Source organism: Callorhinus ursinus, unplaced genomic scaffold (genome assembly GCF_003265705.2).
Source record: "Callorhinus ursinus isolate GAN/ISIS: 27379988/994484 unplaced genomic scaffold, GSC_fseal_2.0 scaffold4, whole genome shotgun sequence".
NCBI lineage: Eukaryota > Metazoa > Chordata > Mammalia > Carnivora > Otariidae > Callorhinus > Callorhinus ursinus.
Genome location: NW_027397066.1, coordinates 78,111,681 through 78,125,004, shown reverse-complemented (window position 1 = coordinate 78,125,004; position 13,324 = coordinate 78,111,681). Strand labels below are relative to the sequence as shown.

The window sequence follows — 13,324 nt, the reverse complement described above, 5'->3', positions numbered from 1 at the left end:
ACCTAACTCCTCCATCTCTCCTACTCCCACCGTACACTGCGTCATGAAGTGACACATAGCAGAGCAGAATACAATAAATCTAAGCCAATGGCTGCTGTGTTTCCCCAAGTGTAGAAATCCCTTCTGTTTCTTTTCTCTTTTGTTTCCAGGTTAAAGGGTGCATTTGTGGACATCTAATTCTGAGCATGCTGATCTGAAGGAATTTCCCTGAGGGAATGGTTGATGTATATATCTTATTTATGGTCTCCTGGGAGATTTTTACTTCTAGATAAGTCACAGTTAAATCAATATGGCCTCAGTCCTGTCCTTCTGAACCAGTAATATATGTTTAGCTGAATTGGTTTATAAAACATCTGATAAATTAAAATTCTCTTATTTTCCATCTTGTGACACTTTAAATCATTTTGCAGCGATAAGATTTCTATAGTCGTCTATTAGTAACGTGTTTATATAATCAACTCTCTTAAAAATTGCTCTGCCAATTGTTTAAAATATGCCCCCAAAATGTAACATTTTGGATTAATTAACGACTAATCATTTTAACTGGAATGCTTTCTCTTGGCCTAAAAATGTTATCTGTTATATAATTGTTTTCTACTGACTCACAGAAGAAATAACTATTAATTACTCAATAATGAACCAAGTTTTTGGGGGGAGGGGGTTCTTGGCTGAGAATTGAGTAAATTTTTCAGCTATTTAGTCCTTTTAGGCCTCAAAGATATATTTCCGTTAAAAAAATCTTAATTTATTTTTCAACCTACATTAAAAAATATTATGAGTACTGATCCAAAAATACCTTTTTCCCCCCACAAAGAGAACATAGCTCATTTCATAATTTGTACAACACTATAGTTGAAAAAAGTTGAGATTTGTCATCAAGATAGTTATGACACTATCTAGTAAATACATTTTGTCCATCTTTAATAGATATTCTCACTGAGTTCTAAGAGTTCACATTTAAAATCAGTGGTTTGGCAGTGAAAGAAAAAGAAAGAGTGTTAGATATATTAGAAAGAAATGACAGTTATCTGTCTAGCCCATCTTTTGTAGATGACTTAATGTATGAAAATTGTTCAGCATGTTTTCTGCAACTGTCAGAAAATGACAATCATTATAATATATGGGAAAATAATTTAGATTAGTTGTAGTCCCGGGCTACCCAGTTTCTAAAACTGTGTCAATTTGGAGGTCATTTAGCCTCTTTGCATCTAAGATTTCTCCTTGATTAAAGGGGGTTAAGAAGCCTGTCACCAGGTTGTTGTGAATTAAATATGGAAAATGGAAAACATTCTGTAAGAGTTAGCTTCTTAGAACCCATTTAGAATCACCAACTTTTAGAGCTAGAAGAAACCTTTGGATATCATGAATCTCCCTGTTTCCATTTGGGAAATAAGGGAACAGGCCAAGGGGAGGTAGTGACCTTTGCTCTCTGTCACATAGGACTTGACCCTCAATTCAGATCTCTGGACACACTGAGCCATCTTATTTGTTTACTTGTGTGTTTATTTGCTTGGTTTGGGTATATTTACCTTTAGAGGGTAGCCCAAACGATAAATACCATTGGGATCAGTAAGAGGCATAGGGTTGTAACTTTATCTCTTTTGAAAATGTAGAAGCCAAGAATGAGAATGCTGTAGATTTCTTTAGTTGCAAACTCCCCTGTTTAGAAGTTCTAGGGAATGTGCCTGTTTTGGAACCTGTTAGAAATGGACCTTGCATAAGTCACCTGGCCAGTTTTCAGTTAGTCATTTATCAAATCCTGGTTTTAACACACCAGTGGGGTCTGGAGAAATGGAGTAAGGCACCCCAAAGGATCTCTCAGTGTCCCTTTTTATTTGAGTGATTTATCTTTTGCTGAGTCTACTTAATAAAGAATCAGAATGATACTTCTTACTATCCAACTGTGGGAATGGAGATTTTGATTAAGAAATAGTATTGTCATTTTCATAGGTTTTGGGGTGCACTTTTAAACTATTTTCAAGATAAGCAGTGAACTTTCAAATTCTAAAACAATAGAACTATCTAGAATAATAGCCAATACAGCTATAATGGGCACTGCTTATGTAATTTTGAATTTTCTTATTACACTTTACAAAAATAAAAAGAATCAGGTAAAATTAATGTTAACATTATTTTCAACTCAGTACATCCAACATATCATTTTAACATGTAATCAATATTTAAAAACTATTGATGAGATATTTCACATTCTCTTTTTTAATGTTTTTGAAACCCAGTGTGTATTTTATATTCACAGCACATCTCAACTCAGATGCTAAATTTTCATTGGAAATACATGATCTGTATTTGATTTCATAGAATTTGCATTTGAAAAAGTAAATTTATCTACCTGAGTTACACTAAAGATACTTAAAAATTTTCCAGTAACTGAATTGAGTTTCAATCAATTTTACATTTAAATCAATTAATAGAAATACAAATTTAAAGTTTACTTCATCAATTGTTTAGCCAGATTTCAAGTGCCTAATAGACACATGTGGCCACTATTGTGTAGGATAGCACAGTTCTAGAAGACCATGCAATGCTCATGTTTTAGCTTATCCTTATGCATGTGGGAGAAAAGGGGGGCAAAAATCCATCTAACAATCTGTTTTATTTCATTTCATTGACTAATGCTCTATTTTATTATGCAAACATCTCTCACATACCTTCTGTAGTAAATACTTAGATTTTTCTTTTCAAACCAAATAGTAAAACATCCATTATAAGAACCGATGGGAAGATAAATGTTGGGAAATTGCCTTAACTGTGATTGTTAGTATTTGAATTGACCAGATTTCCTTTCCAACAGCTTTGAATGCTTTGTGGGTTTGTATAACCATGTGCCCAGCTTTATAAGTACTTTCAGTGTAACCTGCTTTGTTTCACTTGATTGCTCTAGTATGGTTAAGGACAAGTGTGTTTGAATAATAACAGGCCTATCAAATTGCCAACTGGGAGATCTGTGGAATATGTTTAGGGCAGCTTTTAGCAACGTTTCCTTTACCTGGCAAAACATTTTTAGAAAAAAATGTTCAGTTGCATGATGGATTCTTAACTGGCAGATTCTAGAAAATACTTATTTAGCTAACAGATATGCTTATTTGTTACCATTAATTAAAAAAAAAAAAAGCAAATGTCCTGGGTCATATAGAGAGTATAGCAAAGAAATTGAAAGCATGGTTCAGGAGTCAGACTGGCTGTATTTATATCATGATTTCACCACTTATAAATTATGAGAATTTATGCAAAATTACTCTACCTTTTCAAATCTGTTTCCTCACTCTAGAATGGAGATAGGAATAGGACCTACTTAATAGGGATGTTAAAGAATTAAATGAGAATATATCCTCAGCCCTATGCCTGGCACAGAGTAAGGGCTCAGAATATGAAATATTCTTATACAAGACTGTTAGAACTATAGGCCACACTTTAATTCCATCTCCAAGAGTTAAGAAGAGAAAAAGCAAATGCCCTACATGACTATGATGAAATAAAGTCAAAGTGTAGAAACCTGAACAGTGGAGAGTCAGAGACCTCTTCTCCAGTTTCTTTTTCATTTTGTTTTGTTTATTATTTGTTTCTTTTTTTAAAGTTTATTTATTTTTTAGTAAGTGCTAACACCCAACATGGTGTTCAGGTTCATGACCCCAAGATGAAGAGTCGCATGCTCTTCTAACTGAGCCAGCCAGGCACCCCGGTTTCTTTTTGTTTTAATTAGTGTGCAGGGTCTTTCTGTCAAGAAGCAAAAGCAATTGTTGATCAGTTGTGTGAGAATTGTGCTTTTCCTTCCTATTCCAAGATAACTAATTTGCATCTGTTTTGAAACGAGACTTTATAAACAAATTCTCTAAAACGATTCTGTGAATAATAGATCAGACTTGTAATCAAGGTATGGTTTTATGTTCTGAAAATTATAGCAAAGATAAACATCATAAAGTACATTTGCTACTTTATGTAGTGCCAGATTGGTAAATTACTGTACTTTTTTGCTGTCTTATAATTGTTGTTGTTGGTTGTTTTTTTTAATTTACATTATTCTTCATGTTCCTGGACTCCTATTTCTCAGATCCCTTTTCTGTATGATTATTATTAATGTGGCATGCGTAATGTTTATAGTGTTTGCATAAGAATAGATCATCTCTGGTAGGTAATTTTCAGTATTAAAGCAAATGTGCTTACTCATTGAATGTGAAAAATATCCCTCTGGAACAAATGTAGAACTATCCATCTCTTGAACAGAGTTCTTATGGGCTTTGCTTATCTACCTAACTGCCTTGGAAATATGGCTTAGAAATCTTTAGCGTACTTTTGGGAAGCAGTCAATCATTTAGGCAGTTTCCACTAAACAGCAAACTCCTTGAGATAATCGAGTTATTACAAGTAAAAATATTTTAGGAAGGGGGGTCTCTGTCAGCTAAGTAAAAACCTATACTGAAGTGATGTTTAAGATGCATTATCACAGGCAAAAAAAAAAAAAAAAAAAAACCACCTTACTTTTTTCTTTAACAAAGCTAGTTACAGAGGTTCATAGTTGGGTCAGCCATGACAGAAACTCAGGATTTTAGAAATATTTGACATCATTTTTAAAACCATTAATATTGTTAGCTCTGCCTGTGGATGGAATTTCAGAGCACTTACTTTTTTTACATTTTAAAAGTAGAACTAGGGCAGAAATTGGCACAAAATTAGAAATGTCAGGATATTTTATTTGAGGCATGGCTGTTTATTTTTAAATATTTTGAATTCAGACAAATAGGACACAGGGTCACATAAAACATGAGTGTATTTTTAAAATATTATTTCTTAATGAGCTGGAATATATATTTTTTTCTTCCAGATTTGAACTTACATTCTTTAAATCTCACATTTTATTTCTGTGGAGGGAAAGAGAAGCATATGTAGAAGACCAGAGTTTATATTTAAGCATTGCCATACATGTCCAAGCATTGCACATGTCCAATACCCTTTATTTTGCTGACATCTTGTATAGGTTTCTAATCTTGGATTATAACCCATATGAGTATCCACTAAGATCCACAAGAAGATCCTCACAGAAAAAAAAAAAGTACTTTACCACATTAGATTAAGCATAAGAGAAACAAACTGAGGGTTCTAGAGGGGAGGGGGGTTGAGGGGATGGGCTAGCCTGGTGATGGGTATTAAAGAGGGCACGTTCTGCATGGAGCACTGGGTGTTCTACGCAAACAATGAATCATGGAACACTGCATCAAAAACTAATGATGTAATATACGGTAATTAACATAATAAAATAAAAAATAAATAAATAAAAACTTAATTTAATTTAATTTAAAAAATTAAGCATAAGAGGAGCACAAGACAAGGGCCTTTTTGGTGGAAAGTGAGAACAGATCCAACATCCGTCCTTCCCAAATAGGCAAGGATGTGGCGCTGGTGTCTCCAGCTGTCAACGTTCTTGTCCTCAAGACAGACTAGCAAAGCACAGCTAGCAGAAGTTTGTCTGTGTTTGTTAGGGAGAACGTCAGCATCAGGGAGACTGAGAAATCATCTGCATCTCAAAGGATAAGCAGGCAGCAGATAGAGAAGCACAGTGAGCTTCAGAAAAATCAAAGGCACTGATGTCCAAATCATGCAGCTGTGCTGTGTGCTCAGAAGACAGAAGTATTTGAAAGATCAGTGTTGTAGGAAAGAAGGTAAGACTGAAAAAAATGTGGACATGTGAATGCTTAGCCAACAGTATATGCAGAAACTGTATCAAGGCATAATAGTGGTGTCAGAGACCAGCTAGAAATTGGTTGTAATAATACAAGAGTGGGGGCGAGGGTGGCGGACGGTGGTTGAAGAAATACATGGGAGAAACATTAGAGAAATTATAGGAAGAGACACTGCAGGTTATAATGGATGATTAGAAATGAATCAAGACAAATTTCAGAGTGGGTACCAGCAATAACAGTGACACCATAATCAGAAGCTTTATATAGAGAGAACGTTGTTTAGAGAGGACTGAGGATTTTTAATGTTTCAACTTTGTATCAATGTGGTTCAGCCTCTAAGCAACTTTTAGATTTGGGCTTTTGCAACAATCATCATCCTTTTAGAGCCTGATTTTTTTCTCAGCTCATTACTAAAATATAGCCAAATAAAAGAACTCTGAACATATCAGAGCTCAAAAAGGTAAGTAGATAATAAAACTAAGGAGGTGCTTTTCTGAATGCATGTAATTTGAGGTCCCAGGAGGATATCCAGGAAGGTTGCCTAGTGGAAGTTGTCATCATGGGACCGTGCCTTCAGCCACTGGCCAACACAGGTAAAGTGTGGCAAGCCATCAGGAGAAATAATGATTTTGTTGTAATATGAAGATTTGCAAGTTAATAAGGACATTTTTGTTTCCTCCTTTTAATAATGTAAGAACCATCAACTCAATTCGGTGCTACCAATAGCAATGGGAACTTCTGACACTTTTAATTGCAGAACCCTGGAATATAATACCCTGTGCTATTAAAAACCATCTTTCTATGTTTTATAGTTCTATGAAACATCACTGAAAATCCTTTGGCTTTATTTCTTACTTGTTTAGTGATGATAAAAATGAATTTTAATGAAAATATAAATTCTTTACGAGAATAAAATGAAATTGAGCAGTCCAACATTGAATGTTCTCTTTTTACAAATTGTAATCTGCAATTTTTTATAATATGAGCAATTCAACATATCTGTACAATAGGGAAAAATCATAAAAAAGCACAGTTGTATTTCCAAAGCATGTTTGAAATAAAATGAGGTCTTTATGAGGATGAAAGTTCTTTTTTTCTTTAATTACAAAGCACTAAGGGAATAGATGATATAAACAGGGAATCCATACTTGTTCCAGCAGTTGAAGACATTTTGCCTCACTCTGGGAGATCTCCCACTGACAATGCCAAAAGGTCTCCAGTCCTCCATCAGGGCACAGATGTAACGTCAGGAAACTCATCGCCATTCTCCCCCTTTTTAAACTCTGTCCTTTATTGGTGGCACCAGTCAGCCAAGTCAGACACTTCATTCTTAACTTATCCCTCTCCTCAGTTACCCATATCCAACCAAAGACCTCATCTTCTCAATTGAGCCTTGAAGGATCTTTTACATTTTCTTTCTCATCTTTCCCAAAACCACAGTTTTGGTACAGGCTCCATAATATCAGCAGATTTGCAATGCTCTCCTACGTACTCATCCCCTTTTCTGTCTTCCACCTCTTCGAATTCCTTTTCCACACAGCTACTGAAGTAATTATTTTTATTTTTATTTTTTGCTCAATAGATACATTTTATTTTTTAAACATTTTTTTATTTTAAATTCAGTTAATTAACATAATGTATTATTGGTTTCAGAAGTACAGGCATGTGATTCATCAGTCTTATTACATCACATGCCACCCTTAATGTCCATGACCCAGTTACCCCATACCTCTACCTCCTCCCCTCCAGCAACCCTCAGTTTCTTTCCTATGATTAAGAGTCTTTTATGGTTTGTCTCCCTCTCTGATTTCATCTTGTTTTATTTTTTTCCTCTCTTCCCTTATGATCCTCGGCCTTATTTCTTAAATTCCACATATCAGTGAGATTATATGATAATTTTCTTTCTCTGATTGACTTATTTCACTTAGCATTAATATCCTCTAGTTCTATCCACGTCGTTGCAAATGGCAAGATTTCATTTCTTGATGGCTGCATAATATTCCATCATATATATATATGTATATGTTATATATGGGCATCAGGGCTCTTTCCATAGTTTGGCTATTGTGGACATTGCTGCTATAAACACTGAGGTGCAGGTGCCCCTTTGGATCACTATATTTGTATTTTTGGGGTAAATACCCAGTAGTGCAATTGCTGGGTCATAGGGTATGGAGTAATTATTTTTAATTGGAAATTGGAACCTGTTACTATTTCCTGAAAAACTCTTTAATGGCTTCTTGCCAGGATTCATTCAAGTTTCTTGCTTCTACCTGCCAGGCCCTTACCGTCTCTCCAGCCTTTATCCACACTCAGGTACGTGTGGCCTCTGTTCCAGCTCTACCAAACTTCTTGTGCTTCTTCACAGCTGCTCTCTTGGACCCCGCTTCTGTAGCATGGCAAGTGTACCCTTTACCCACTTGCCCACCGAACCAGGTCGTCTGTCAAGATTCTACTAAAATATGCTCTCCTCTGACCTCTTCCCTTGCATGCACAATTTATTCTCTTTGCTTTATACCTCTATCTATTATTCCTGTATTTATAATTTTTCAATTTTTGTCTCTATTACAGTGACTTCTTTAAGGACAGAAACTATTTATATGCACATTGGATTTGCAAGCCAAGCGTAGAACCTAGTACGTAATAGTTATTCAAGAAATATTTCCCACATGAAGTTGAAGAGGAGGCAGAGATGAGCTTAAAGTTAGGACAGGGGCGCCTGGGTGGCTCGGTTGGTTAAGCAACTGCCTTCGGCTCGGGTCACGATCCCAGGGTCCTGGAATCGAGTCCCACATCGGGCTCCCTGCTCAGCGGGAGGCCTGCTTCTCCCTCCCTCACTCCCTCCTGCTTGTGTCCCTCTCTTGCTGTGTCCCTCTCTGTCAAATAAATAAAAAAATAATAATAATAAAATAAATAAAAAAATAAAGTTGGGACAATGATCAGTTCTCTTCTTAGCCCTACACTGACAAGGTTTCATATAATTTCAACTATAAATTTCAACTATAAATATTTCAACTATATTTCAACTATAAATATTTCCACATGTGCATATATATGTTACATATATATTTGAGATATATATAATTAGCTGTATTTATGTATAATAAAATATTTGGGTTTGAAATGGACTGTTCTAGTTACTTTATTTTAGTGTAAAACATTTTTTCACACTCTGCTACTAATTTAATAAATGACCCTTTATGAGGTAGATCAGTGAATGCTATTGATAAAAGTGTTTGGTGTACTAAAGTAGAATAATGTCTTTTTTAAGTGAAATATGACAGAGACAAATCTGAGTATCCTGATGAGAAGAGGCAGTGGGAGTAGGTCTTCTTGAGAAGATGAAAGGGTGACATGTGCCCTTATTTGCCGGAGTAATGAGAATGTCCGTGTCTCGGCTTATTAAAACTTGGGAAGTTTATATTAAAGCTAGTTGTCGTGCTTCAATTAAGTTAGCAAATACGGATGTCAATATTATCACAAATGCAATATTAGAACTGATGTTTGGTCTTGTCTTGAATGTGCTTATTAAGTCTAGTATTTGACTCCCTCCTATTGAATAAAAGGAGTAAAGAGCCTGGCATTTTGCTCATCACAGAAATCTCCTTGGTATGCTGTTGTTTGGTATTTATATAAATAAGTTGGTAGAAAAGGTAAACAGACTCATCATTAAGTTGTTGTATTGAATCAGTAAAGCAATAATTGAGTCTTAATATTACCAAACAGAAATCTTGAGGATGACTGTTATGGGAATAGTTTTTTAAAAGGAGAAAACATTAAGTCACCAAAAGAGATTTGTTTGTAACGTTCTATTTTTTTTTTTTATGTATTTAACAACAACAGTAAAGAAAATCCATGCACATAGCGTTTGGAGTACTTATCCCTTTAAAGCTGTTCATCAGTTTGGAAAAGGTGTCTGGCTAAAAGTAATATATGTGTGTGTGTATACATACACATAATGTATATGTGTATATATGTATACATATATGTATACATACACATATATGTATATGTGTGTATGTATACACATAATGTATATTATATATAAGTTACTTTTAATATACTCTAATACATTTTAATATACTTCCAATAATTATTGTATTATGCTAGATAATATATCTCAGACAATTTACATTTTCTTTTTTTGGGAAGAAAAATATGAGAACATACTGATGATTTAGCTTCTTTTTTTCATCCTCTTCTCTTTTTTATTTGTTGTTTTCACGCTTATCTTCGGCTTTGATATTGCACGCGGCTTTGGCAACATTGCTTACTGTTTATCCTAGCAATGCTTCCGTATAGGGCCTCTATTATCATATCGTGCTAACAATACAGTAAATGGAAATTTGGGGAAAGCAACAGGGGGAACTGCTGTGTATCTGCAGTAAGTTAATCAGATTTTGATCCCCCAAAACTAACACAGCCCACAAGACTGATAGCCCTATGCTACAGTAAATTGTTTCTTAGCAGGAAATCTACAGTAGCGGTGTAATTTGGACAATGGAGCGTTTGACAGCTAACCCATCAAAAGCAGTGCACCCTGAGGAAGTCGCTCACTTCCAGCTTTACATTCAGCCAAGGATTGATAAAGCAGTGGCTAAGTGGGAGAATCAATTTAGAATCAATTGATGGCAAAGCTATTTATCCCATTGCCAAAAGGGTAGATACAGGCAGATAGGAGATTACTCCACCTGGGGACACTATACTATGTACTTATCCAAATTAGGGGCTGGGTCATCTATGCCTTATGAATTCCTTTCGAGTGCCAGTTTGCTCATATATTAATAAGTGTGACTGAAAGCTAATCTGTTGCCAAAAGATTGGTTTATACAAAATGACACAGGGTAGTTGAACATTCTCTCTCATTCAGTGTACTAGAAGTAATCAAATATGAAAGATGATGTTTGTGACATCAAAGCAAAAGATCTTTGGCGAACATGTACCTTAGATTTATGTGTGGAAGTTCATCTTGTATAGTGGGCCAGAGAGTGTTAAAAGATTAAAAAGGAATAAAGATGCCTGCAATTCCCAAATGAGGAGAGCACTTCTTTGAATGCGAACTTTTTATGTTTGTTTTTTTTTTTTTAATTTAGGCAAAGGACACAGAGTTATTTCCCATATCCTACACTTATCACCTATTCTTTTCTGTTTAAGAAAAGGTTTCGGGTTCAAGATCCCCACCCCATTATCACAACTTGCAGTAAAGAAAGATCAGAGATGCCAGTGACAGTGAAGCCAAGAGAGCTAGCAAAGCTGTGACAGGGAGAAGCCAGTGGTGGCCACGAAGCCAAACCCATTGTCATATCTGCTGGGTAGTGTGACCAGGAGAAGAGTGATTCACTGTAACAGTGTACTAACCAGACCAGAGCTGGCATGCCATCCAAAGCAGAGCCAATCACCTGTGCTTAGGAGTAAGAAGTTAAAGGGAAGCAGCATTGAAAAATGTTTCAAAGACCAACATGGCAACGGACTACAAGCTTGCAATTATGGGACCTCATTAGCACCCAGGGAAGTGAGACAAGTCAGTTAATACATGCTAAATGCAAGACCTTTGTCACATGGAAAAGCCATAAAGAGTGGGAAGCAGAACAAATGCAAAGAAAAAAAAAAAGCATTATGGAAGTGTGACAAGCAGTGAAGAAGAAAAAAATGTTATGTTTCTGAATTTTGTGGTGCTTGCAGTTCTTGTCTTTTTTTCAGATTCTTAATTTTTTATGACTTCTTTTCTCATTTTAAATAAAATATTTTGCATTTAAGTTTTTATACATGATTTTGGATTATTCTTCTTAACATGGCCTCCCAAATTCTTTAAGCTTCAGGTCCCACAGAACCTGGACATATTCATGCAGGTCAGGAATGATGATGTTGGTAAAGAGGACTTTATGTTTGCTAGGTCCAGACACCGGACTGTGAAACAGGCCGGCTGTGACCTGAACCAACTCATTAGTGTCACTTGCAGTGTGACTGAGAAACCTGGCCACCAAATTCTCACTGAGTATCATCTCGGGCTCCTGAGCTTGCAGGTGGCTGCTTTAGTAACCCTAGCACTGGGCTTTGCTCTTTTCTTCTAGTAACAGCTGCTACCGACCAACTGACCTTCACACACACATGTACATTCTTACCTACATTCCAGCACTGTGGTCAGCAGCCAGTCACTGTTAAACTGATACCATGAGGCGTGAGAAGACCCCATTGTCTGAATATCCTAGTAGCCTTGGCAATCTATAATTTTCATCTAATGTTTTAGCAGGGTTTTGATTTTTTTTTTAATGTCTAGTCACTTAGATTGTCGTTTAGGTCATTGGTAAATGTATATGCAATATTTTAGACAATATTTCCAAATCCCCATTATTAATAAAACACTTAAACGTTAGAAGTAACGTATCAAATAATTAAGTTGTCCAATTTAATTTGGCATTCTAATATCTAAACTTTAGACATATTCAAAATTTAATAATTTTTGTTAAAGTTAACACTACTCAAAGTTACTGTCTCATAGATAGGCATATATGGTGGTGGTGTTTTCCTTTTGGGGAAAGCCAGAGAAGACGTGTTTATTTGAAAAACTAAATAAGAAGATAGAAGAATAGGGGTGGTTCTTTTACACTCTTTCTATTTCCATTTTCTTTCAGTGCCATGGCACCCACACACAGACACATACTTTCTTTTCACAGCAAATCTGCTGTGAACTTCAAGCACCTTCATGAATGATTTCACAGAAATATACAATCAACACATCCAGCTCCATGATGTAGGTCTTCAAAGTGGCTCTTTTAGAATCACTATGGATGTTCGATAATGATGAGTGTTCATACTCAGAAGCAAAGCATACATCTCATTCTGTGCCTGTAAGAAATTCAAGTTGTTTCCTGTGGTTTGATGATAGTGCAGTAATTTTTTTTTCAAAAACGTATGACTCTAAAATAAAAAGCTCATTAATCTATTTATATAAGAACAATAATAATGTTAGGGATTAGAATTTTAAAATATTTGAATTCTAAGTATCTTGTTTCCTTTTCTTGTATATTCTATAAAAATTCTCTTTAGTACATGTTGCATACTTAACAAATATTCATTACAATGAAAGTTTTAAATCAGTATGGTAAAATTGAACAAAATACAAACTTTCACATTTTACTTGTCACGTGGTCCCCAGGAGAGAGCGCCTTTCCTTAATGAGGTTAAGTTAATTAAAGTGGGCTCAGTGCTATTAGCTACATGCAAAATCTGAAGCTAAATGCTTAATCATAGAAATTAGAGATGATCGTTCAATGAATTCTGAATAAATAGTGTGGTCTTACTCCAGCATATTCACTAAAAAGAGTTGTTCGTCACCATAGGAAAAAAGATGAGAAAAATAGCATCACAGCAAATCTGGAGATTTGGTTTACAAGCTTTTATTTTTTAAATTAATGACTAATTTTAAGAAGTTATATTGAAGATGGTCACATAAGGAATATAGAAGTCTTAGATATCAGGAAAAACAGTAATTTGTGTTTACAATTATGCTAGTGATGTTAAATGTTCTTTATAATGTGTTACTTACATTCCATCCAAATGTGACCATGTTAATGAGATATAAAATGTAAATTGATAACCTTGATTTTTATTTTTAAATAAATTTAAAT

The 13,324-nt window shown here is 35.1% G+C and overlaps 1 protein-coding gene across 5 annotated transcripts in view; it reads left to right on the top strand.

The window, feature by feature from the left end:
- Positions 1 to 13,324, top strand: part of UNC5C (unc-5 netrin receptor C) — a 343,699-nt gene that overhangs the window by 145,663 nt on the left and 184,712 nt on the right. The window contains exon 1 of one of the 5 annotated variants that reach the window (XM_073891993.1): positions 5,589 to 5,675. The exons of the other annotated variants lie outside the window; for them this stretch is intronic. Within the exon in view, the coding sequence (XP_073748094.1) occupies positions 5,612 to 5,675 (64 nt within the window). The 5' untranslated portion in view covers positions 5,589 to 5,611. Of the gene's footprint in view, positions 1 to 5,588; positions 5,676 to 13,324 lie in introns of those variants that run through there. 5 annotated transcript variants of the gene reach the window in all.